The sequence below is a fragment of the Pongo abelii genome, chromosome 20 (genome assembly GCF_028885655.2).
Source record: "Pongo abelii isolate AG06213 chromosome 20, NHGRI_mPonAbe1-v2.0_pri, whole genome shotgun sequence".
Taxonomy (NCBI): domain Eukaryota; kingdom Metazoa; phylum Chordata; class Mammalia; order Primates; family Hominidae; genus Pongo; species Pongo abelii.
Window position 1 is genome coordinate 61,335,479 of NC_072005.2, and position 24,823 is coordinate 61,360,301.

Below are 24,823 nucleotides of genomic sequence, written 5' to 3' on the forward strand. Positions count from 1 at the left end.
TCATCATGATCTTTCTTTGCAGGGTTCTTCTTGGACCAGAGCGTGTGGGCACACGTGGGTGAGTCCTTCCCCAAATGATGGGTTGCCATCTTCACCCCAATACAAGTGAATTTTCCAGAAATGGGAGGGAGGCAGCACAGAGGGTGGGCTGATGGGCTGACCATGGGAAGGCCTGCGGGAGTCTCTCATGAACTAGAAAGAGGAGATCCTGGTATGCTCAGCCCTCTGTTTTGTCTTAGCCCTCCCCAGCCTTTCTTCCCCATGGCTGAGTTGAGCTCTGTGTGGCCCAGGCAGGATACTGAGGTGCTCAAAGCTGGGGTGTGTGGGGGGATGTGGTGTCACCGACAGAGAAGGGAAGGGTAGCAGCGTTAGGAACAGCAGGTCCTCTGAGGACAAGAGGGTAACTCACACCCTCCAGCGTTTCCATGACGGTAGGGAATGCAGTGTGGCTGCTGTCATTCTGCCAGAAGAGGTGGGGGAACCACAGCCACGACCCTGCCATTCCAAATCCTCTGATGGAGCTCAGTTGTTTATTGTGGTTCAGGCATTAGCTGATATTCCATTCACAAAGATCATACCCTCCACCCCGTGTCTACTTTCTGTTGTTTGGTGTAACTAATCTTGCAGTATTAAAATCTAGTAAGAGTCCCTTACTCAGCAGCCATGTCTGAGGGGATGGGTCCTTGTAGGGAGACGCCATGTCTATGCGGGATGGGTCCTTCCTGTAGCCTTGGGCACCCAGGTGTGGTAGGAGCCTTAGAAACATGGAAATGGGGAGAATCTTCTGAGCACAGGGAGGGAGGGGCAGCTCCACATTCTCCTCTCTAAGGCGGCATCTCCTTCTCCCCAAGGTGGTCAGGACAAGCCCTTCTGCTCTGCCTGGCCCAGCGCTGTGGTGCCTCAAGGAGGACACGTGACTCTTCGGTGTCACTATCGTCGTGGGTTTAACATCTTCACGCTGTACAAGAAAGATGGGGTCCCTGTCCCTGAGCTCTACAACAGAATATTCTGGAACAGTTTCCTCATTAGCCCTGTGACCCCAGCACACGCAGGGACTTACAGATGTCGAGGTTTTCACCCGCACTCCCCCACTGAGTGGTCGGCACCCAGCAACCCCCTGGTGATCATGGTCACAGGTCAGAGGGCTCCTGTCTGGGCTTCTCCTTGTTCCACCTCCTGAATCCCAGAGCTTCTGGTGGGGGTGTCCACTAGAGTCCAATCATCCAGGCCCCGACTGTATTTGGGGTAAAGGGGGATTGAATACAGGGGAATGGGTGCTGTGTCAGGAAGAATAACTGTCCCCATTGATGGCCACATTGTAATGCTTGGAGCCTGTGACTATTTATGTTATAGGGCACGGGACTGAAGGGGAAGATGGAGCTCAGGTTGTTGATGAGTTGACCTTGAGATGGGAGATGGCCTGGACTCTCCCACTGGGCTCAGTGGAATCACAAGGGCCCACATGAGTGGAGAAGGAAGAGGAGAATGGGGATTAGAGCAGCGTCATGGGAGACTCCACCAGCCACTGTGGGTTTGAAGGTGGAGGAAGACCACGAGCCACAAAGGGGCTGGAGAAGTCAATGGAACTGATTCTCCCGAGTCTCCAGAGGGAATGCAGCCCTGCAGATGCCTTGATTGTAGCCCAGGAAGAACAGGGTCTGATTTCTGTCTCCAGAAGTGGAAAGGGTCAGTGTGTTCTCTCCTGCTGCCATGTTTGTGATAATTTTCTCCAGCAACAACAGGAAACCAACACAGGAACCCAGGTCAAGGACAAGTTAAAAAACCAAACAAGAAGGTTGGCTACCCTGAGATCAGCAAGGGTGCACTGCTGATGCCACCACCAGGCTGGAACCACACAGGGAGGGATAGACAGGGAGAGTTGGGGATGGAGGGTGAGAGAGAGAGACAGCACTAGGCCATAGAGCAGGGAAGTGAGTTCTCAGCTCAGGTGTGAGGGGAGCTGTGACAAGGAAGAACCTCCCTGAGGAAACTGCCTCTTCTCCTTCCAGGTCTATATGAGAAACCTTCTCTCTCAGCCCAGCCAGGCCCCACGGTTCGCGCAGGAGAGAACGTGACCTTGTCCTGCAGTTCCTGGAGCTCCTTTGACATGTACCATCTATCCAGGGAGGGGGAGGCCCATCAACTTAGGCTCCCTGCAGTGCCGAGCATCAATGGAACATTCCAGGCCGACTTCCCTCTGGGCCCTGCTACCCACAGAGGGACCTACAGATGCTTCGGCTCTTTCCGTGGATCTCCCTACGAGTGGTCAGACCCGAGTGACCCACTGCTTGTTTCTGTCACAGGTGAGGAAAGCCCATGTCTGTCCCATGTCTTCTGATCCTAAAGCCATAGCTGAGGAGCTTCCTGCTGATGATGGAAAGAAGGATGAACAGATGCAGAGAGAAGACGAAGCCTGGGTGTGAGGGCGGGATCAGGGTGCAGGATGGCAGACAAGGCACCTCCAAACCCTCCTGCATAGCCTGCATGGAGGCCCATGGTCAGGGGTCCAGGCACCCAGGCAGATGGAGAAAGTTATCAGGACAGACCCAGAGAAGGGGAGACTGGGCTCAGTTTGGGGAGATCAGAGGTTCCCTCAGCCCCTCAACCTTACCCATTTCCCAGAAGCCCATCCTGGCCTCTCACCCACAGAGAGATGTCATCACCAGCAACCCCTACACCCTTTTCTTTTCCTTCGAAAAAATGCTGATTGAGGTTAAATGTACCTATATAATTTACCAACTTTACCATTTTATGTGTAAAATCTAGGGATCATAAATACCTTTATATGCTGTGTGTGGTGGCTCACGCCTGTAATCTCAGCATTTTGAGATGCCAAGGCAGGTGGATCATTTAAAATCAGGGCCTGGAGACCAGCCTGGCCAACGTGGGGGAACCCATCTTTACTAAAAAGACAAAAAAAAAAAAAAATTAGCCAGGCATGGTGCCATGGGCCTATAATCCCAGCTACTTGGGAGGCTGAGGCAGGAGAGCCGCTTAAACCCAGGAGGCGGAGGTTGCAGTGAGCTGAGATCATGCCACTGCACTGCAGCCTGGTGACACAGAGAGACTCTGTCTCTAAATGAATAAATAAATACATGTATATTCTTTTTTTGTTACCCTCCACCCCTTCCTTCCTAACCTCTGGTATCCACCATTCTACTCTCTACCTTCATGAGGTCCACCTTTTACATCCTGCATGCGGGTGAGAAATGGCAATCCTTGTAATGACCTCCAGTCCATCCATATGGCTGTAAATGACAGGATGTTACTCTTTCTATGGAGGAGTTGTCTCCATTGTGTGTGTGTACCACATTCTGTCTATCCATTCATCCACTGATGGGCAGGTAGGTTGACTCCACATCTTGGCTACTGTGAACAGTGCTGGAACACTCATGGGAGTGCAGATGTCACTTCGACACACTGAAGTCCTTTTCTTTGCATTTACACCCACTAGTGGAATTGCTAGATCCTCTGGACGTTCTCTTTTTAGGTTTTGTTTTATGCTTTTTGTTTTTTTGACGTGGCGTTTCACTCTTGTTGCCCAAGCTGGAGTGCAATGGCACCATCTGAGCTCACTGCAACCTCTACCTCCAGGATTCAAGCGATCCTCCAGCCTCAGCCTCCTGAGGAGTTGGGATTACTGGCGCCCGCCACCACGCCTGGCTGATTTTTGTATTTTTAGTAGAAACGGGGTTTCACCGTGTTAGCCAGGCTGGTCTCGAACTCCCAACCTCCAGTGATCTGCCCACTTCAGCCTCCCAAGGTGCTGGGATTACAAGCGTGAGCCACAGTGCCTAACCCCTTTTTAGTTTTTGAGGAACTTCCATATTCTTTTCCTCTGTAATGGCTGTATTAATTTACATTCCTATCAACAGTGTATCAAGGTTCTCCTTTCTCCACCACCTTGCCAACATTTGTTTTGTCTGTCTTTGAGATAAAAGCCATTGTAGTGGGGTGAGATGATAGCTCATTGTGACTTCATTTGCATTTCTCTGATGATTAGTGATACTGAGCACTTTTTCATATATGCAATGTTCATTTGTATGTTTTGCTCATTGAGAAATGTCTGTTCAGCTCTTTTACTAATTTTATAATTAAATTATTAGTTTTATTGAGGTGTTTGAGCTTCTTTTATATTCTAGTTTTTCATCCCCTTTCAGATGCGTAGTTTGCAAATAATTGCTCTCATCCTGTGGCTTGTCTCTTCGCTTTGTTGCTTGCTTCCTTTGCAGCGCAGAAGCTGCTTAGTTTCATATAATCCCAATGGTCTATTTTTTTGTTGTTGTTCCAATTACTTGTGTTTTTGAGGTTTTAAACAGAATGTCTTCCCTCAGACAAATGTCCTGGAGCATTTCCCCAGTGTTTCCTTTTAGACGTTTAATGGGTTCAGGTTTTAAGTCATTAATCCATTTTCATCTGATTTTTGTGTATGGTGAGAGGTAGAGGTGCAGTTTCATCCCTCTGCATGTAGATATCCAGTTTTCCCTGCACCATTTATTGAAATGACTGTCCTTTCCAGATTGTAGATTCTTGGAACCTTTGTCAAAGTCCATTGGATGTAAACGGGTGGATTACATCTGTGTTCTTCATTCTGCTCCATTGTTTCATGTGCTTTTCTTTACGCCAATGTCATGCTATTTTGCTTACTACAGCTCTGTAACATATTTTCAAGTCAGGTAGTGTGACGCTCCTGTTTTCTCCTTATACCTTGAAGTCTCAAGACAGTTGGTGTCACGTACAATGATTATGGGGAAGGGGATGCCAGGATTCCCAGGGCCCAACATTAGATAATAGAATGTTGGCCATGAACCAACCTCAAAGATTTCCATTGAGTAGAAGACAGGCATCCTCACTGCCACACCTCTCTCCTGTCCCGTGTTCTAGGAAACCCTTCAAGTAGTTGGCCTTCACCCACTGAACCAAGCTTCAAAACTGGTAAGTGAAGAACCCCTCTTATCTCTGCTTTTGGAAACCTGGGGAGGCAGAGCCTTGGATTCAAGCGTTGGCTCAGCACCTGCCAGCTCTGTGATTGTGGGCCTGTCTTCCATTGTCTCGAACCCCAGACACTCCAACAGTGAAAGGGATCTGGGCCCAGCACAGGGCTCAGTGAAATCTCTTCATCTCTAATTTTCTTCTGCTGAGACCTCAGGGTAAAAGGATGAGTGCAAATCAGACGTTCTTCTCAGGAAAAATGCAGTGTTTGTTCTGCCTGCACTCCTAACCGGAGGACAAACGCCTGGGGGCTTGACACGGGGAAGGAAGGGGAATATTTTTGAGGGTGGGGTGTTTGTAGAGAAGTTCTACTTGCCAAGGAATGAGCTCCTGTCTGTCATGATCCAACCCTGGTTGACTTAGCAGAGCAAGAGCTTTGCAGTAAGAGAGAACGTAGTTCATCCACACACATGACACTTCCACTCACTCATTCAGCCACTGCCCCATGCTCAGACTGTGCAGTGTGGAACCTTTTCCTATGTTGCCATAACAAATTTCCAGAAGCTTCGTGGATGGAAACCACATTTTTAAAAAATATCTCATGGTGCTGTAGCTCCGAAGTATGAAATGCATCATCTCACTGGGCTAAAATCAAGGTGACAGCAAGGCTGCCTTCCCTCTGAAGGTTCCAGGCAAGAATCTGCTTCCTCACTTTTCCCAGCTCCTAGAGGCTCCCACATTCCTTGGCTCCTGGTCCCCGTCTTCCTTCCTCAAAGTCCACAAAGGCTGGTCACGTCTCTCACACGGCATCACTCAGACCCTTCTTCCTTGTCCACACCTCTTTCTCTGAATGTTGCTCTGCCTTCTTCCTCATCTTTTAAGTACTTGGGCATTCTATCGGAAACGCCAAGATAATCCATCATAATTTCCCTAAAATCATCTAGGATACCCTCCTTTTCAGTTTAGCTGATTAGCAACCATAATTCCATCTACAATCTTCATTCCTCCTTTAATGTAAAATAACATATTCACAAGATGTGGAGACTGGGACATGGACATTTTGGGGTGGAGCTGCATTCTCCTCCTTTCCACAAATGGTAAACAGGATGCATTTGGCCTCTGCTCTTAGGACCCTGATATTGCAAAGGGTTAAATGGGAGGGCAGAAAATGAATGCACAAGTGGACCAATAAATGAATGATCCATTGGGAAGCATCTGTGCATGAGATTGATTGATTGGTTGTTTTTATGAGACAGTGTCTCCCTCTGTGCCCCAGGCTGGAGTGCAGTGGCGGGATCTCGGCTCACTGCAACCTCCACCTCCCAGGTTAAAGTGATTCTCCTCACTCAGCTTCCCGAGAGGCTGGGATTACACCCATGTCCCACCACGCCTGGCTAATTTTTTTTTGGTATTTTTTTTAGTGCAGACAAGGTTTTACCATGTTGCCCAGGCTATCTCAAACTCCCAACCTTAAGGGATCCGCCCGCCTCAGCCTCCCAAAGTGCTGAGATTAGAGGCGTGAGCCACGGCGCTGAGCCGTATTTTAAAATAAATAATAGATAATGCTGAGTGTATAATTTCAGGTGACAGAGAAGTTCTCACTGATCAAATATTACCTGTGACCTTAACGAAAAAAGTAGATCAACCCCTGGAAATTGGCGGAAGGATTTTCCACACACAGCTGTCAGCCGTGAAGGCACAAAGGTGAAAGCAATCTTATGTTGAAGGAAGAGGCTCTGCCTGAAATGCTGGGAATGGCATGGGGAGAATGACAACACGACTGTAGAGAGACGGAGAGCACACTGGGTACACAGGAAACTAAGGAGGAATAAGGGGTGTGTGTTTTATACTCACAGCCATTGGACTCACCTCGGGGTAACTAGGAATCCCTACATGATTAATAGTGACTGACATGAAAATAAGGGAGGCCCAGGTGCATAACTGGAATCTAGGAGACCGTGGAAAAGGCAATTCCCGCCCCACTGGTGAAATGTGGTGCTGATTTAGACACTAAATGAATGAAAGATGGACACAAGATGTGTTTGTGAGGTAGAGTAATTTGCAAGGAGGGCTTACCTGGTTTGATTTTTCCTAACTGTTTAATCTTCACTTCATTCATTTCTTTCTGAGATTTATTTTTCCTACGTGTAAATCAATACTTGGCAGAGGAGTGATAGATACATGAGGGGTGGTGTGAAGGAAGAGACCTATTATAATATAACACACAAGGTTCTGAACGGTGGCTCACACCTGTAACCCAACATTTTGGGAGGCTAAGGCGGCTGGATCAAGTGAGGTCAGGAGTTCGAGATCAGCCTGGACAACATGGTGAAATCCCATCTCTACTAAATATACAAAAACTAGCTGGGCGCGGTGGCGCATGCCTGTAATACCAGCTATTCGGGAAGCTGAAGCAGGAGAATGGCTTCAACCAGGGAGGGAGAGGTTTCAGTGAGCCAAGATCACGTCATTGGACTGCACCCTAGGTGACAGAGTGAGACTCCATCTCAAAAAATAAAAATAAAAAATACATAAATATAATATAACATACACGAATGACAAAGGCACTCCAATTCCAATCATCATCTTTCTATTTCTCTATAATGACTTCTTTGATCCTTTATCTTATTCATAAGAAAATCAGGTGAAAACATCTTCCCTATTTGGTTTTCTACGACCATGAGATCATACGGAAAATGTGAAACCCACCAGCACAGGTCCTGGAATAGAGAACATGATCTGTTCATGGCATAAAACTTGCCCCTTCACCCAAATCCCCCACCTCACCCCTACTTCCAATCATATTAAGTGGCACAGATAGATCATGGGGAGGTAAAAACGAATATTCTTTGGAGTTCAGATCTTAGACTCAGAGACCAGTGCCAGCACTATCTCCTGGTCACCTTTTGGACTAATTCACAGAAAGACAGGCTGTATTGAAGCAACCGATGAGGAAGGGGGTGGTCCTTCCCCGGGACTCTCGGGTGGAACAGCAGCCTAATATCTGACTCCCAAGATCACAAAAGTAGCACATTGCCCACGAGCTTCATCATCGTTTCCTGGCTGTTTGATATAAGACAGTTCAACCTCACTTCTGTTGATTTCAACGTCACTGTTTTTGCCTTTACGTGGAGAATGTAATTTGTTTGAGTCAAGAGGGTTGTGGATGTAGAAACTGTAAAGCACATTCGCTGTGTATCAATCCCAGTCCAGTCTTCCCAGAGAAGACTCTAAACACCCCAGGTACTGCACCTGGGGCTGTACCAATTTCTATCACTCACCGTCACTCCAGGGAGACAGAACACACAGAGAATACATTACATAGGCAGGTTCATTACTTATAGATAAGCAGCAAGTGACAACAGAAACCTTCCCTTCAGGGTGAGCCAGTCCGCCAAGGCTCAGAAAAACTGCTCAGGACACATGGAGTCACCTCATGTGCACTGTAGCTGGGGGAACCCAGAAAGCAGCCCAGCCTGGGTGTTGTACCCTGGAGCCACAGGAAGCACTCAGCTAAAGCACTGCATGACGTCCTCCTCCAGGAAGAACAGGAAGACATGCCAGGCTGTTCTGGGACATTCCTCCTGATCTCAGGATGTTGCTGTCTTAGTCCATTTTTGTTGCTATAAAAGAGCACTTGAGCCTGGGTATCTTCTAAAGAAAAGAGATGTGTTTGGCTCACTGATCTGCAGGCTGTACTAGAAGCAGGACACCAGCATCTATTTCTGGCTGCGGCCTCAGGCTGCTCCCACTCTGACAGAAGACAAGGGGGGCCTGCGTGTGCAGAGAACACGGAGATCACATGGCAAGAGAGGGAGAAAGGGGGTGTAATGGAGCTTCCAAGCTCTTTTTAAGAATCAACTCTCCAGGGCACTAATAGAGGGAGAACTTGCTAACCCCGTCCTCTGGGGACAGCATTAATCTATTCATGATGGATCCACCCCGCTGACCAAAACACCCCTCCCAATAGGCACAACCTCACACACTGGGGATTAAATTTCAAAGTGGAGTTTGGAGGGGTCAAACATTGAAACTGTAGCAGTTGTATCATCAGCACATTCTATTGTTGTTATGAAAACTATACTGAGAAAGCAGGAGAAAGCTGGGTCTCCCACCAAGTGGGTGCTTGTCCTAAAGAGGTGTTTTATGTGGTTGCCTGGCAACCAAGAAATGACAGACAATCCACAAAGAGGAACTGCTATGGTTAGCTTCTTATTGGATTCCCATCTTCCTCCAGGTATCGCCAGGCACCTGCATGCTGTGATTAGGTACTCAGTGGCCATCATCCTCTTCACCACCCTCCTCTTCTTTCTCCTTCGTCGCTGGTGCTCCAAAAAAAAAAGTAAGACTCGTGAAGCAGAGGCCAGAGAACTCAGGGCCCTGTGGGGAAGCAGGATGAGAGCACGCAGGTATGTGTTCCTCACTGGCAGGATGGTCCCTGTCCCAAGGCAGGAGCCAGAGGCAGAGCTTTCTAGAGAGAGCACCAGACACCCTGCCCCTGCCTTCAGCTCACAGACCATTGCCTGATTGTGAACTGTATCCTCACGTCCCCTGCAGCCACTCACATCCAGGAGAAGGTTCCATGACAGGCAGAAAATGGGAGATAGAATCAATGGGATGGGAACTCAGAGCTATTCATGGAATGGGGTCTTGCACTCAGAGAGATGGAATCTCTGAGTCTGGCTGTTGGCAGCTGAGGGACCTCAGGCACCTATGGCCTCCCCCTGTGTGTTGGTATCTGTTCATGAAATGGGGACCCAGAAGTGCCCTCCCAGCTGTTTTGATGACTTCTGTCTCCTACAGATGCTGCTGTAATGGACCAAGAGCCTGCGGGGGACAGAACAGTGAACACGGAGGTAGGTCCTCCTCGGCCCAGCCTCATGGATACAGTCTTATTCCCAAAGAGTCCTGAAAAATGTGAGCACCCTCCCTCATTCAACATTTCCCTCTCTCCAGGACTCTGATGAACAAGACCCTCAGGAGGTGACATACGCACAGTTGGATCAGTGCATTTTCACACGGAGAAAAATCACTGGCCCTTCTCAGAGAACCAAGAGACCCCCAACAGATACCAGTGTGTACATAGAACTTCCAAAGGCTGAGCCCAGAGCGTTGTCTCCTTCCCACAAGCACCACAGACAGGCCTTGATGGGATCTTCTAGAGAGACAATAGCCCTGTCTCAAAATCAGCTTGCCAGCTCCCATGTACCAGCAGCTGGAATCTGAAGGCGTCAGTCTGCATCTTAGAGCATCGTTCTTCCTCACACCACAAATCTGGTGTCTCTCTCTTGCTTACTAATGTCTATGGTTCCCACTGCCTGCTGCAGAGAAAACACACTCCTTTGCGTAGCCCACAATTCTCCATTTCACTTGACCCCTGGCCACCTCTCCAGCCTAACTGGCTTACTTCCTAGTCTACTTGAGGCTGTGATCACACTGAGGAACTCACAATTCCAAACATACAAGAGGCTCCCTCTTAACACGGCACTTACACACGTGCTGTTCCACCTTACTTGATGCTGTTCCACCTTTCCTCAGACTATTTTTCAGCCTTCTGGCATCAGCAACCTTATAAAATTTTTTTATGATTTCAATGTAGTTCTCTCCTCTTCAAATAAACGTGTCTGCCCTCATTCTTTAGGTGACTCTTTTTTTGCCGAAAGTTTCCGGTGTTATCATTACTATGTTCATATAACCCCATCTGTTCTCCACTGGGTTCTCACCCCTGGACTCTGAGCTTCTGGAAGCAGGGTGGAGCCTCATTTGTCTCTGAGACTCCAATTTCCTTCCAAAGATGCAGCACATAGGAGGTTCCAAGGATCGTGAATCACGTGAACAAGTGATATTCTTACTCTCTGCAGACCTGGAAAGCTGGCAGAGTCATTCCACGATGAAACATTTGCAGAGTCACAGGCCTTGTTAGTCTCATCTCCACGGGATACACATATCAACACATCATCTTTCATACTATAAATATACAGTCGCTCCTCCATATCTGTGGGGTTTACAGGTGTTTATGGAACCAAATATAAATCAAAAATATTCAGAGAAAAAATCCACAAAGTTTCAAAAAGCAAAACTATGTTGAATGGACACAAATGAAGCTGGGTGTGGGCTTTATCAGGAATTATAAGTAATCAAGAGACGATTTAATGTATACAGGAGGATGTGCATGGGTTATTTGCAAACGCTGTGCCATTTCATGTAAGAGGCTTGAGCATCTGCAGATTTTGATATCTGAGTGGAGATCCTGAAACCAATCACCCACAAATAGTGAGGGATGACTGTATATAACTTTTATTTCTCAATTTTAAATATAAATCATAAAAAAATTACAATAACAAGATAAAAAACAAGTGTTCTATAGTGTGAGAATACGTTTAGTTTTATTTTTCCCTATGTGTAACCCTTGGGCCCATGTTATTTATTGAGAAGACATTCTATTCCACCTTAAACCACACGGCAGCCTTTGTCAACTATAAAGGGACTGTGTGTACACGGATGTATTTTAGACACTGTTTTCTGCTCAGTGGCTCTCTCTGTGTCCACTCTCTTGAGAATGCTGCATTTTATGCAGCCTTATACAACCCCTAGAATTTGGTAGCTGGAGTCCTCTAGTTTTTTTATTATAGGCTGTTTGCTATGCTTTTTTCATTTTTCTTGAGGCAGAGTCTCGCTCTATTGCCCAGGCTGGAGTGCAGTGGCATGATCTCGGCTCATTGCAACTTCCGCCTCCCAGGTTCAAGGGATTCCGTGCCTCAGCCTCTTGAATAGCTGGCATTACAGGTGCCTGCTACCAGGCATGGCTAATTTTTGTATTTTTAGCAGAGACACAGTTTCACTATATTGGCCAGGCTGGTCTCAAACTCCTGACCTCGGTTGATCGCCCACCTCGGCTTCCAAAGTGCTGGGGAAACTGATTTTCTATAGCATTATGTTACTAGATATTTCTGTAAAATTTAAAATGAGGGAGGCAGAGAGACAGAGAGAGAGCAAACCATGAGTTGGAACTCTGGAATCTTGGGTCATGAGACTAATTTTAGATAAAACTACAAAAATCCAGAATTTACATGTTGTGGTTTTCGCTGATAAAGTACAATTCTAAGATTGTAAATAATTGCATAATCCTTCCCTGGGAGTTTCAATCATTTTAATTGGTTCTGCTGTAATACTAGAAATACAAGCATGAAAAATTCTCATGGTTTATTAGTCACAATTACTCTGAAAACCTTAATAATACCTATTAGATATTTTGCATATTACACAGGAAGAAGAGTTTGAATCTCAGATAAAAACAATAAAAATACATGAAAAGTCTTTCACGTTAGCACAGATTTTAGGCATCTCGTGTTTGGGAGGTTGGATCTGAGACGTGTTTTGAGTTGGTCATAGTGAAGGACACTAGGTGTCAATTCTAGTGACAACAATTTCCAGGAAGCCATGTTCCGCTCTTGAGCGAGCACCCACTGGGCCTCGTGCAAGGTAGAAAGAGCCTGTGTACGTCACCCTCCCATGATGTGGTCAGCATGTAAACTGTATGGGCAGGGCGCCAAATAACATCCTGTGCGCTGCTGAGCTGAGCTGGGGCGCGGCCGCCTGTCTGCACCGGCAGCACCATGTCGCTCATGGTCGTCAGCATGGCGTGTGTTGGTGAGTCCTGGAAGGGAATCGAGGGAGGGAGCACTGGGGAATAGATCTGGAGTTGGAGGTAAAGACATGGGCCTAGAGGTGGAGTTATGGGCCTGGAAGTGGAGTTATGGGCCTGAAGTGGAGATCTGGGCCTGGAGTGGAGATATGATCCTGGAGTGGAGATATGGGCCTGGGGTGGAGATACAGGCCTGGAGCAGAGATACAAGCCTTGAGTGGAGATATGGGCCTGGAGTTGAGAGAGGAGCCTGGAGTGGAGTTATGGGCCTGGAGTGGAGACATCAGCCTGGAGAGGAGATATGGGCCTGGAATGGAGATTCAGACCTGAAGTGGAGATCTGGGCCTAGAGCGGAGATCTGGGCCTGTTGTGTAGATCTAGGCCTGGAGGTAGAGATCTGGGCCTGGAGGCTGAGTCTCTGCACAGCTGAGATCCTTGTTCCTGGGGGCAGGTAGGCAGCGAGGGTGAGTTTAACTTCAGCCCAGCAAGGGCCTGGCTGCCAAGACACACAGCCAAGTGGGGGCAGCAGGGTGCCCTGGTTTGCCTGCAGATGGATGGTCCATCATGATCTTTCTTTCCAGGGTTCTTCTTGGTCCAGAGGGCCTGTCCACAAATGGGTGAGTCCTTCCCCAAACCTTAGGGTATCATCTCCCCACATAAGAGGATTTTCCTGAAACTGGAGGGAAGTCCTGTCGGGGAGTCTCTCATAAACTAGGAAGAGGGGACCCTCAGATGCTCGGCTCATAGTTCTGACCTCGCCCTCCCCGGCCTTTCTTTCCCTTTCCTGATTCAAGCTCTGTGAAGACTGGGGTGACACTGGGGTGCTCCAAGCTGGGGTGTGCAGGGAGGAAGTGGTGTCAGCAGCAGAGAAAGAGAGGGAAGCAGTGCTAGGAACAGCAGGTCCTCTGAAGACAAAGGTGTAACTCACACCCTCCAGGGTTTCCGTGACGGTAGGGGCTGCAGTGTGGCTGCTGTCATTCTACCAGAAGAGGTGGGGAAACCACAGCCATGGCCCTGACATTCCAAATCCTCTGATGGGGGCTCACTTCATGAATTGGCTGATATTCCATTCACATAGGACATGCCCTCCATGCCGTGTCTACTTTGTGTTCTTTTATGTGAGTAATCTTGCAGTATTAAAATCTAGTAAGAGTCCCTTCTTCAGCACTTGCTTAAAGTTCTCAGCTGACACTTTTGTTGTAGGGAGATGCCATGTCTGTGTGGGGTGGGTCCTTCCTGTAGCCCTGGGCTCCCAGGTGTGGTGGGAGCCTTAGAAAGTGGAAATGGGAGAATCTTCTGAGCACAGGGAGGGAGGGGCGGCTCCACATCCTCCTCTCTAAGGTGGCATCTCCTTCTCCCCCAGGTGGTCAGGACAAACCCTTCCTGTCTGCCTGGCCCAGCGCTGTGGTGCCTCGAGGAGGACACGTGACTCTTCGGTGTCACTATCGTGGTGGGTTTAACAATTTCATGCTGTACAAAGAAGACAGAATCCATGTTCCCATCTTCCACAGCAGAATATTCCAGGAGAGCTTCAAGATGAGCCCTGTGACCCCAGCACATGCAGGGACCTACACATGTCGGGGTTCACACCCACACTCCCCCACTGGGTGGTCGGCACCCAGCAACCCCGTGGTGATCATGGTCACAGGTCAGAGGCTTTCTGTCTGGGCTTCTCACTGTCCCACCTCCTGAATCCCACAGCTTCTGGTGGGGGTGTCTGTCAGGGTCCCATCATCCAGGCCCTGACTGTATTTGGGGTAAAGGGGGATTGAATACAGGGGAAATGGTCACTGTGGTGGAAAGAATAACTGTCCCCAGTGATGGCTACATGGTAATCCCTGGAGCCTGTGACTATTTATGTTATAGGACAAGGGACTGAAGGGGAAGATGGAGCTCAGGTTGTTGATGAGTTCACCTTGAGATGGGGAGATGGCCTGGACTGTCCCACTGGGCTCAGTGTAATCACAAGGGTCCACATGAGAGGAGGAGGATGAGGGGAGTGGGGATTAGAGCAGCGTAGTGGGAGGGAGACGCTATCAACCACTGCGGGCTTTGAAGATGGAGGAAGGCCACTAGTCACTGAATGCAGGTGGCCTCTAAGGGCTGGAGAAGTCAAGAGAACTGATTTGCTGAGTCTCCAGAGGGAACGCAGCCCTGTAGACGCCTTGATTTTAGTGCAGGGAGAACTGGATCCAATTTCTGTCTCCAGAAGTGGAAGGGGTCAGTGTGTTCTCTCCTGCCGCCATGTTTGTGATAATTTTCTGCAGCAGCAACAGGAAACCAACACAGGAACCCAGGTCAAGGACAAGTTAGGAAACCAAGCAAGGATAGCCGGGCGTGGTGGTGGGTGTGAGTAATCCAACGACTGGGGAGGCTGAGGCAAGAGAATCACTTGAACCGGGGAGGCAGAGGTTTCAGTGAGCCAAGACCACACCACTACACTCCAGCCTGGGTGAAAAAGTGACTGTCTCAAATATAAATTAATTAATCAATTAATTGAAGAAACCAAAGAAGGAGAAGGTTGGCTACCCTGAGGTCAGCAAGGGCAGGATGCTGATGCCACCACCAGGCTCCATCCACATAGGAAGGGGTTGATGCTCCTGGAACCAGCACTGGGGGCCACCTATGGAAGCTGGGGCCATGGAGAAGGCACAGACATGGCAGGAGAGGCTCCCAATCCCCATCAGGAACAGGGTGTGTTGACACTGATGTCTGCCTTACTGATGAGTTGATACCTCCTGCCAGAGACTCCTATTTGTTCAAAAGAGATTGATTCAGGCTGCTAAGAGCCTGGATGTGCAGCCTGTCCTCTTCCACCCCCACATAGACAGCAGGAAAGAGATTAATGGGAAACAGATACAACAGCCCAAGAGATGAGGCTTTCTTCACAGTGGGAAGGGAGTCAGGGGCTACTGGAGACAGAGGGACAGAGAAGAGGGAGGAAGACAGATGGAGGGACCTGCACCAGGGGATATGGGCACAGAAAAGACACGGAGATGCAGAGAGGGAGGAGAGAGACAGACACCGGGGAGGGGAACCCTCACTCATTCCGGATGCCGTGGATGGGATGATAAAGAGAGATGCCTTCTAAACTCACAACTTCACTTTCTAGGAAACCACAGAAAACCTTCCCTCCTGGCCCACCCAGGTCCCGTGGTGAAATCAGGAGAGAGAGTCATCCTACAATGTTGGTCAGATATAATGTTTGAGCACTTCTTTCTGCAAACAGAGGAGATCTCTAAGGACCCCTTATGCCTCGTTGGACAGATCCATGATGGGGTCTCCAAGGCCAACTTCTCCATCGGTCCCATGATACCTGCCCTTGCAGGGACCTACAGATGCTACGGTTCTATTCCTCATTCCCCCTATGAGTGGTCAGCTTCCAGTGACCCCCTGGACATCGTGATCACAGGTGAGAGTGTCCAGACATTCTTCTCATTGTCACTGGGATACAGAGTGAATGATCCAGGACTTGGAACCCCCAGGTGGTCATGAGGAAGATGAGCGTGGGATTCTTATGGAGAGAGACTGACTTGGTGAGGTCTGTACCAACAGAGACAGAGAAACAGGAGACATAAGTACAGACCAGGTGTCATAACAGAGGACAGACACAGGGGCCATACAGGGAGGTAGAAAACAGAGAAAGAGGTAAAGGAGACAGACAGACAGACATGTCCCAGAGAGAGCTGTCCTTCCATGCTGACTTTGCTCAGAGACCTGGCAAAGGTTAGAAGTTTCATTTCTGTTTTACCTCCACAGAGTGTTCTCTACTAGGAGAACCCAAACCCAGGACACCTGTATTTCTGACCTGAGTCGGTCCCTGTGGCCTCAGGCCTTGTGGCACCTACAGATGCTGTGTTTATCTAACACCTCTGCCTTCCATGCAATGGAGAGTAATCATCCCAGGATATCACGGCCCCAGAACACCAACCCCTGTATGCTGTGTGAACTTGGGGTACCCAGACTGGATTCTGAGGCTCATATTCCAAATAACCCCACATATGATAGGATTACTGAGAGACACAGAGAGAAATCAGGGATGTCAAAAAGCAAAGGAATAAACACACAGAGAATGAGCCAGAAGAAGGGGATTGAGAGACTCACAGACATATAACAGGAAAGAAAAGAGGGCAGAGGAATGGAGAGAATGATGGAAGGGAGGAGAGAAAAGCTCCAAAATCAGAACCCTGAGGGAGGGGCACAAAGACAGAGAAAGATAAAGATGTGGGGATGGATTGCAGAGATTCCAAATAGAATGAGAGAGACTGAGAGGCAGAGAAAGACAAGGAGATGGAGAGAGACAGATGATAGATGGATAGATAGATATAGATAGATGATAAATAGGTAGATGATAGATAATGGATAGGTTATAGATACATGGATGATGATTGATAGATGATACATAGAGATGATGATGATGATGAAGATAGAAGACACACAGATAAATATATAGATACATAGATGATACATAGATAGAGACAGAGAGGCAGACAGATAGGTAATAGAGAGAGAGATAGATGATACAGAGATGTAGATAACACATAGATGATTGATGGATGGACAGATAGACAATTGATAGAGAGATAGATAAATGATACATATATATATAGATGACAGATAGATAATTTGTAGATAGACACAAGATAGATAGATAGATAGATAGATAGAGAGAGAGAGAGAGAGACAATAGATAGAAACATGCAGAAATTTATGAACAAGACAAAAAGTGAGAGACTCAGAATTGTAGAAAAAGGAAGATCAAGTCAACCAACCCAAGGAGGGTCAGAGAAAATAAAACAATCCAAAAAGGGAAAACATACCTAGGGGTGGGGAAGTGAGGTCAGAGACCTAGAGAGACAGAGAAGGTGGAAGGAGGAAATAGACATGAAGAGAGATGGGGTGGAAGGTGAGAGAGAGAGCATTAGGTCATAGAGCAGGGGAGTGAGTTTTCAGTTCAGGTGTGAGGGGAGCTGTGACAAGGAAGAACCTCCCTGAGGAAACTGCCTCTTCTCCTTCCAGGTCTATATGAGAAACCTTCTCTCTCAGCCCAGCCGGGCCCCACAGTTCAGGCAGGAGAGAATGTGACCTTGTCCTGCAGCTCCCGGCGCTCCTTTTACATGTACCATCTATCCAGGGAGGGGGAGGCCCGTGAATGTAGGCTCCCTGCAGTGCCCAAGGTCAACGGAACATTCCAGGCCGACTTTCCTCTGGGCCCTGTCACCCACGGAGGGACCTACAGATGCTTCGGCTCTTTCCCTGAACCTCCCTACATGTGGTCAAACTCGAGTGACCCACTGCTTGTTTCTGTCACAGGTGAGGAAAACCTGTGTCTGTCCCATGTCTTATGATCCTAGAGCCATAGCTGAGGAACTTCCTGCTGATGATGGATAGAAGGATAAACAGATGCAGAGAGAACACGAAGCCTGGGTGTGAGGGCGGGGTTAGGGCGCACGATGGCAGACAGGGCAACTCCAAACCCTCCTGCACGGCCTGCATGGAGGCCCATGGTCAGGGCTCCAGGCACCCAGGCAGATGGAGAAAGCAGTCAGGACAGACCCAGAGGAGGGGAGACTGGGCTCAGTTTGGGGAGATCAGAGGTTCCCTCAGCCCCTCAACCTTACCCATTTCCCAGAAGCCCCTCCTGGACTCTCATCCACAGAGAGATGTCATCACCAGCAACCCCTACACCCTTTTCTTTTCATTTGAAAAAATATTTATTGAAGTTAAATATACCTATATAATTTACCAACTTTACCATTTTTAAGTGTAAAGTGTAGAATACATGTATACATATATATTCCTGGGTTTTTTACCCTCCACCCTTCCCTTCCTGGCCTCTGGTAGCCACCATTCTACTCTCTACCTTTATGAGATCCACCTTTTATCTCCTGCATGTGGGTGAGAAATGGGACTCTTTGCAATGACCTCCAGTTCCACCCATATGGCTGCAAATGACAGGAGGTTATTGTTTCTATGGATGAGTAGTCTCCACCGTGTGTGTATACTACAGTTCTCTATCCGTTCACCCACTGATGGGCAGGTAGGTTGACTCCACATCTTGGTTACTGTGAACAGTGCTGCACCAATCATGGGAGTGCAGATATCACTTCGATACACTGAGGTCCTTTCCTTTGGATATAAACCCAGTAGTGAAATTGCTGGATACTATGAAAGTTTTTTTTTTTTTTTTTTTGAGAAAGAGTTTCCCTCCTTAGCCCAAGCTGGAGTCAAAGTGGTGCGATCTTGGCTCATTGCAACCTCTGCCTCCTAGGTTCAAACGATTCTCCTGACTCAGCCTCCCTAGTAGCTGTAGATTACAGCCTCCCTAGTAGCTGTGATTACAGGTGCACGCCACCATGCCTGGCTAATTTTTGTATTTTTTAGCACAGACGGGATTTCCCAATTTTGGCCAGGCTGCTCTCAAACTCCTGACCTCAAGTGAGGTGCCTGCCTCGGTTTCCCAAAGTACTGAAATTACAGGCATAAGCCACTATGCCCAGCCTCTTTTTAGTTTTTTAAAGAATTTCCATACTTTTCTCCATAATAGTTGTACGAATTTACATTCCTACCAACAGGATACCAGGGTTCTCCTTTCTCTACCATCTTGCCAGCATTTGTTTTGCCTGTCTTGCAGATAAAAGCCATTTTACTTTACTTTATTTTATTTATTTATTTATGTTGAGATGGAGTTTCGCTCATAGTCGCCCAGGCTGGAGTGCAATGGTGTGATCTCGGCTCACTGCAACCTCCGCCTCCCGGGTTCAGGTGATTCTCCTGCCTCAGCCTCCCAAGTAGCTGGGACTACAGGCATGTGCCACCACGCCTAGCTAATTTTTGTGTGTTTAGTAGAGACGGAGTTTCTCCATGTTGGTCAGGCTGGTCTCCCGACCTCAGGTGATCCACCCGCCTCCGCCTCCCAAAGTGCTGGGATTACAGGCGTGAGCCACCGGCCTAAAAGGCATTTTAATGGGATGAGATGAAAACTCATCGCGATTTTCATTTACATTTCTCTGATGATGAGTGATGCTGAGCACTTTTTCATATACGTGATCGCCATTTGTATGTTTTGTTTGTGGAGAAATGTCTCCTCATGTCTTTTGCTCATTTTTAAATTAAATTATTTGTTTTATTGAGTTGTTTGAGTTTCTTATATTTCTAGTTATTAATCCCATCTCAGATGAATAGTTTGAAAATATTTGCTCCTATTTTGTGGGTTGTCTCTTCACTTTGTTGGTTTATCTTTTGTGGTGCAGAAGTTGCTTGGTTTGACGTAATCCCAATGGTTTATTTTTTGCTTTGATTATTTGTGTTTTGACGGTTTTAAACAAAATGTCTTTCCTCAGACAAATGTCTTCCCCATTATTTTCTTCTACATATTTCATAGGTTCAGGCCTTAGACTCATGTTTTTAATCCGTTTTCATTTGATTTTTGTGTATGGTGACAGGTAGAGGTGCAGTTTTATTCCTCTGCATGTAGATATCCAGTTTTCCCAAAACCATTTATTGAAAAGACTGTCCTTTCCTGATTGTAAGTTCTCGGCACCTTTGTCAAACTCCATTAAATGGGCTGGGCATGGTGGCTCACACCTGCAGTTCCAGCACTTTGGGAGGCCAAGGCGGGTGGATCACCTGAAGCCAGGAGTTCAAGACCAGGCTGGCCAACAGAGTGAAACCTCGTCTCTACTAAAAATACAAAAATTAGCTGAGTATGGTGATCAGTGCCTGTAATACCACTACTCAGGAGTTTGAGGCAAGAGAATTGCTTGAATCCAGGAGGTGGAGGTTGCATTGAGCTGAGATTGCACCTCTGCACTCCAGCCTGCATGACAGAGCAAGATTCCATCACAAAAAAAAAAAAAGCCATTGGATGTAAATGCATGGATTATATCTGTGTTCTCCATTCTGTTCTATTTTTTATGTGCCTTTCTTTATGCCAATGTCATGCTGTTTTGCTTACTACAGCTCTGTAACATATTTCTAAGTCAGGTAGTGTGATACTCCTGTTTTCTCTTTATACCTTGAAGTCTCAAGACAGTGGGCATCACACACAAAAATTATGGAGAAGAGGATCCCAAGACTCCCAGGGTCCAACATTAGATAACAGAGTGTTGGCCATAAACCGACCTCAAAGATTTCCATCAAGTAGAGGACAAGCACCCTCATTTCCTCACCTCTCTCCTGTCCCATGTTCTAGGAAACCCTTCAAATAATTGGCCTTCACCCACAGAACCAAGCTCCAAATCTGGTGAGTAAAGGACCCCTCTTATCTCTGCTTTTGGAAACCTGGGGAGATGGAAGCCTTGGATGCAAGTGTTGGCTCAAACCTCCCAGCTCTGTGAATGAGGGCCTGTCTTCCACCATCTCTGAACTCCAGACACTCCAACAGTGAAAGAGATCTGGGGCCACCAAAGGGCTCAGTGAAGTCTCTTAATCTTTAATTTTCTGCAGCTGAGGCCTCCTACAAGCTAAAGAATAATTGCAAATCTGACATCCTTCTCAGGAAAAATGCAGTGTTTTTTCTGCCTGCATTCCTAACTGGGGGATAAATTCCTGGGGGCTTAGAGAGGGAAGGGAAGGGAACATCTGATGAGGGTGGGTGTTTTAGAGAAGTTCTACTTGCCAAGGAATGAGCTCCTGTTGGTCATGAAGCAACCCTGGCTGACTCAGCAGAGCAAGAGCCTTGCCGTAACAGAGAACAGAGCTCATGCACGCACACTTCGACTCACTGACTCATTCAGCCATGGCCACATGCTCAGGCTGTGCAGTGTGGAACCTTTTCCTATTGTTGCCATAACAAATTTCCACAAGATTCGTGGGTGAAAACAAAACAGTTATTTAATTATCTTTCAGTGCTGTAGCTCAAAGTATGAAGTGCATCTTACTGGGCTAAAATCAAGGTGACAGCAAGGCTGCCTTCCCCCTGAGGGTTCCAGGCAAGAATCTGCTTCTCACTTTTCCCAGCTTCTAGAGGCTCCCACATTCCTTGACTCCTGGTCCCCTTCCTCCTTCCTCAAAGCCCAAAAAGGCTGGTCACATCTCACATGGCATCACTCAGACCCTTCTTCCTTACCACACCTCTTTCTCTGAATGCTGCTTTCCCTTCTTCCACATCTTTTGAAAACTTGGGGATTCTATCAGGTTCACTAAGATGAAAATCCCTCATAATCTCCCGGAAGTCATCCAGGATACCCTTGTTTTAAGTTCAGCTGATTAGCAACTGTAATTCCATCGGCAATCTTCATTCCTCCTTTCATGTAAAATAACATATTCACAAGCTATGGAGACTAGGACATGGACATTTTTGGGGTGGGGTGGCATTCTTCTTCCACAAATAGTAAACAAGATGCATTTGGCCTCTGCTCTTGGGACACTGATATTGCAGATGGTTAAATGGGAGGACAGAAATGCATGCACAAGTGGACCAATAAATAAATGATCCATTGAGAAGCATCTGTGCATGAAATCTATTTGTTTATTTATTTATGTATTTATTTATTTACCTACTTACTTATTTATTGAGACAGAGTCTTGCTCTGTCATCCAGGCTAGAGTGCAGTGGCATGATCTCGGCTCACTGCAACCTCTACCTCCTGGGTTGAAGTGATCTCCTCCCTCAGCCTCTCCAGTAGCTGGGATTACAGACCACGACCACCATGCCCGGCTAACTCTTTTTGCATATTTTCTGTAGAGAGGATGTTTCACCATGTTGGCCAGGCTGGTCTCAAATTCCCAACCTCAAGTGATGCAATAGCCTCTGCCTCCCAACACGCTGGAATAAGAGGCTTGAGCCACGGGGCCAAGCCAAATTTTCGAATCAATAATAGATAATGCTGAGTGTATAATTTCAGGTGACAGAGAAGGTCTCACTAATCACATATTTGTGATGTTAATGAAAAAAATGGATTCAACCCTTGGAAGACTGGTGGAAAGATTTTCCACACAGCTGTCAGCCGTGAAGGCACAAAGGTGAAAACAATCTGATGTTGAAGGAACAGGCTCTGCCTCAAATGCTGGGAATGAGATGGGGAGAATGACAAGACGACTGTAGAGAGACGGAGAGCACACTGGGTACACAGGAAACTAAGGAGGAACAAGGAGTGTGTATTTGATACTCACAGCCCTTGGATTCACCTCGGGATAACCAGGAACCCCTACATGATTAATAGTGACTGACATGAAAATCACGGAGGCCCAGGTGCGTAACTGGAATCTAGGAGACCGTGGAAAAGGCAATTCCTGCCCCACTGGTGAAATGTGGTGCTGATTTAGACACTAAGTGGGTGAAGTAGATGGATATAACACATGTTTGTGAGGTAGAATCATTGGCTGGAAAGGCTTGCTGGGTTGGATTTTTCCTCGTAGTTTAATCCTTGCTTCATTAACTTATTTCTGAGATTTATTTCTCCTGCACCTAAATCAATACCTGGCAGAGGAGTGAGAGATAGATGAGGGGTGGTGCAAATGAAGGGACCTATTATAGCATAATATACAAGGCTGTGAACGGTGGCTCACGCCTGTAACCCAGCACTGCAGGAGGCCAACGCAGGTGGATCACATGAAGTCAGGAGTTCGAGACTAGCCTGGCCAACATGGAGAAACTCTATCTGTACTAATAATACAAAAATTAAGCAGGCGTGGTGGTGGTGCATGACTGTAATCCCAGCTCCTACTCTGGAGGAGGAAGCAGGAGAATGACTTCAGCCCTGGAGGCAGAGGTTGCAGTGAGTCGAGATCGCGTCACTGCACACCAGCCTGGGCGACACAGGGACACTCCATCTCAAAAAATAAAAATAAAAAATACATAAATATAACATACACAAATGATGCAGGCACCTGAATTCCAATCATCATTTTTCTATTTCTCTATAATTACTTCTTTGATCCTTTATCTTATCCATTAGAAAATCAGCCTAAAACCTCTTCCGTATTTGGCTTTCTGTGAACATGAGATCATATGGAAAATATGAAAGCCCCCTGAACCCACCAGCACAGGCCCTGAAATAGGGAAAGTGCACTGTTCATCACAAAAAACTTGCCCCCTCACCCAAATCCCCCACCTCAGCCCTACTTCCAATCACCTGTGGAGATTCAGATAGACCATGGGGAGGTAAACGCTAATACTCCTTGGAGTGAGCTCAGATCTTGGAATCAGAGATCAGCGCCAGCACTAGCTCCTGCTCCCCTTTCGTACTAATTCACAGGAGGACAGGTGGTATTGAAGCAGTAGATGGTGGAGGGGGCGGTCCTTCCCCCAGCCTCTCGGGTGGAACAGCAGCCTAACATGTGTCTCCTGAGATCACGAAGAGTAGCACGTTTCACACGGGTTTCACCATCATTTCCTGGATGTTTGACATAAGAGAATTCTACTTTGCTTTTTTGATCTTGATTTCACTTTTGTGTCCTTTTCTTGGAGAATGTAATTTGAGTCAGGAGGGTTGTGGTAAAGCACATTCACTGTGTATCAATCCCAGTCCAGTCTTCCCAGAGAAGACTCTAAACACCTCCTGTACTGCGCCTGGGGCTATGCCAATTTCTATCACTCACCATCACTCAAGGGAGACAGAACGCACAGAGAATACATTACATAGGCAGGTTCATTACTAACAGATAAGCAGCAGGTGACAACAGAAGCCTACATTTCAACGTGAGCCAGTCCCCCAAGGTTCAGAAAAGCTGCTCGAGACATATGGAGTCACCCCATTTGCAGTATATCTGGGGGAACACAAAAAACAGCCCAGCCTGGGTTTTGTATCCTGGAGCCACAGGAAGCACTCAGCTAAAGCACTGCATGACGTCCTCCTCTAGGAAGAACAGGAAGACAGCCCAGGCTGTTCTGGGACATTCCTCCTCATCTCAGGACGTTGCTGTCTTAGTCCATTTTTGTTGCTATAAAGGAACACTTGAGCCTGGGTAACTTCTAAAGAAAAGAGATTTGTTTCCCTCACAGTTCTGCAGGCTGCACTGGAAGCATGGCACCAGCATCTATTTCCTGTGACGGCCTCAGGCTGCTCCCACTCTGGCAGAAGGGAAGGAGGGTCTGTCTGTGCAGACCAGAGAGATCAACGGCAAGAGAGGGAGTAAGGGGGAGGGGGGAGCGATGGAGCTTCCAAGCTCTTTTTAACAACCAGTTCTCCAGGAACTAATCGAGGGGGAGCTTGCTAACCCCGTCGTGTGGGGCAGCATTAATCTATTCATGATGGATCCACCTCCATGACTCAAACATCTTCCCATAGGCCCAAACTCCCA

General features: G+C 47.4%; 1 protein-coding gene across 1 annotated transcript in view; it reads left to right on the top strand.

The window, feature by feature from the left end:
- The window catches only part of LOC100437736 (uncharacterized), a 46,586-nt gene that overhangs the window by 20,324 nt on the left and 1,439 nt on the right, over positions 1 to 24,823 (top strand). Inside the window, 13 exon segments of the mRNA XM_063719800.1 lie at positions 852 to 1,136; positions 1,971 to 2,303; positions 4,885 to 4,935; positions 9,170 to 9,274; positions 9,736 to 9,788; positions 9,889 to 10,137; positions 10,727 to 10,763; positions 12,514 to 12,582; positions 13,159 to 13,194; positions 13,941 to 14,225; positions 15,690 to 15,989; positions 17,597 to 17,890; positions 20,772 to 20,822. Coding sequence (XP_063575870.1) covers positions 852 to 1,136; positions 1,971 to 2,303; positions 4,885 to 4,935; positions 9,170 to 9,274; positions 9,736 to 9,788; positions 9,889 to 10,137; positions 10,727 to 10,763; positions 12,514 to 12,582; positions 13,159 to 13,194; positions 13,941 to 14,225; positions 15,690 to 15,989; positions 17,597 to 17,890; positions 20,772 to 20,822 — 2,148 coding nt within the window.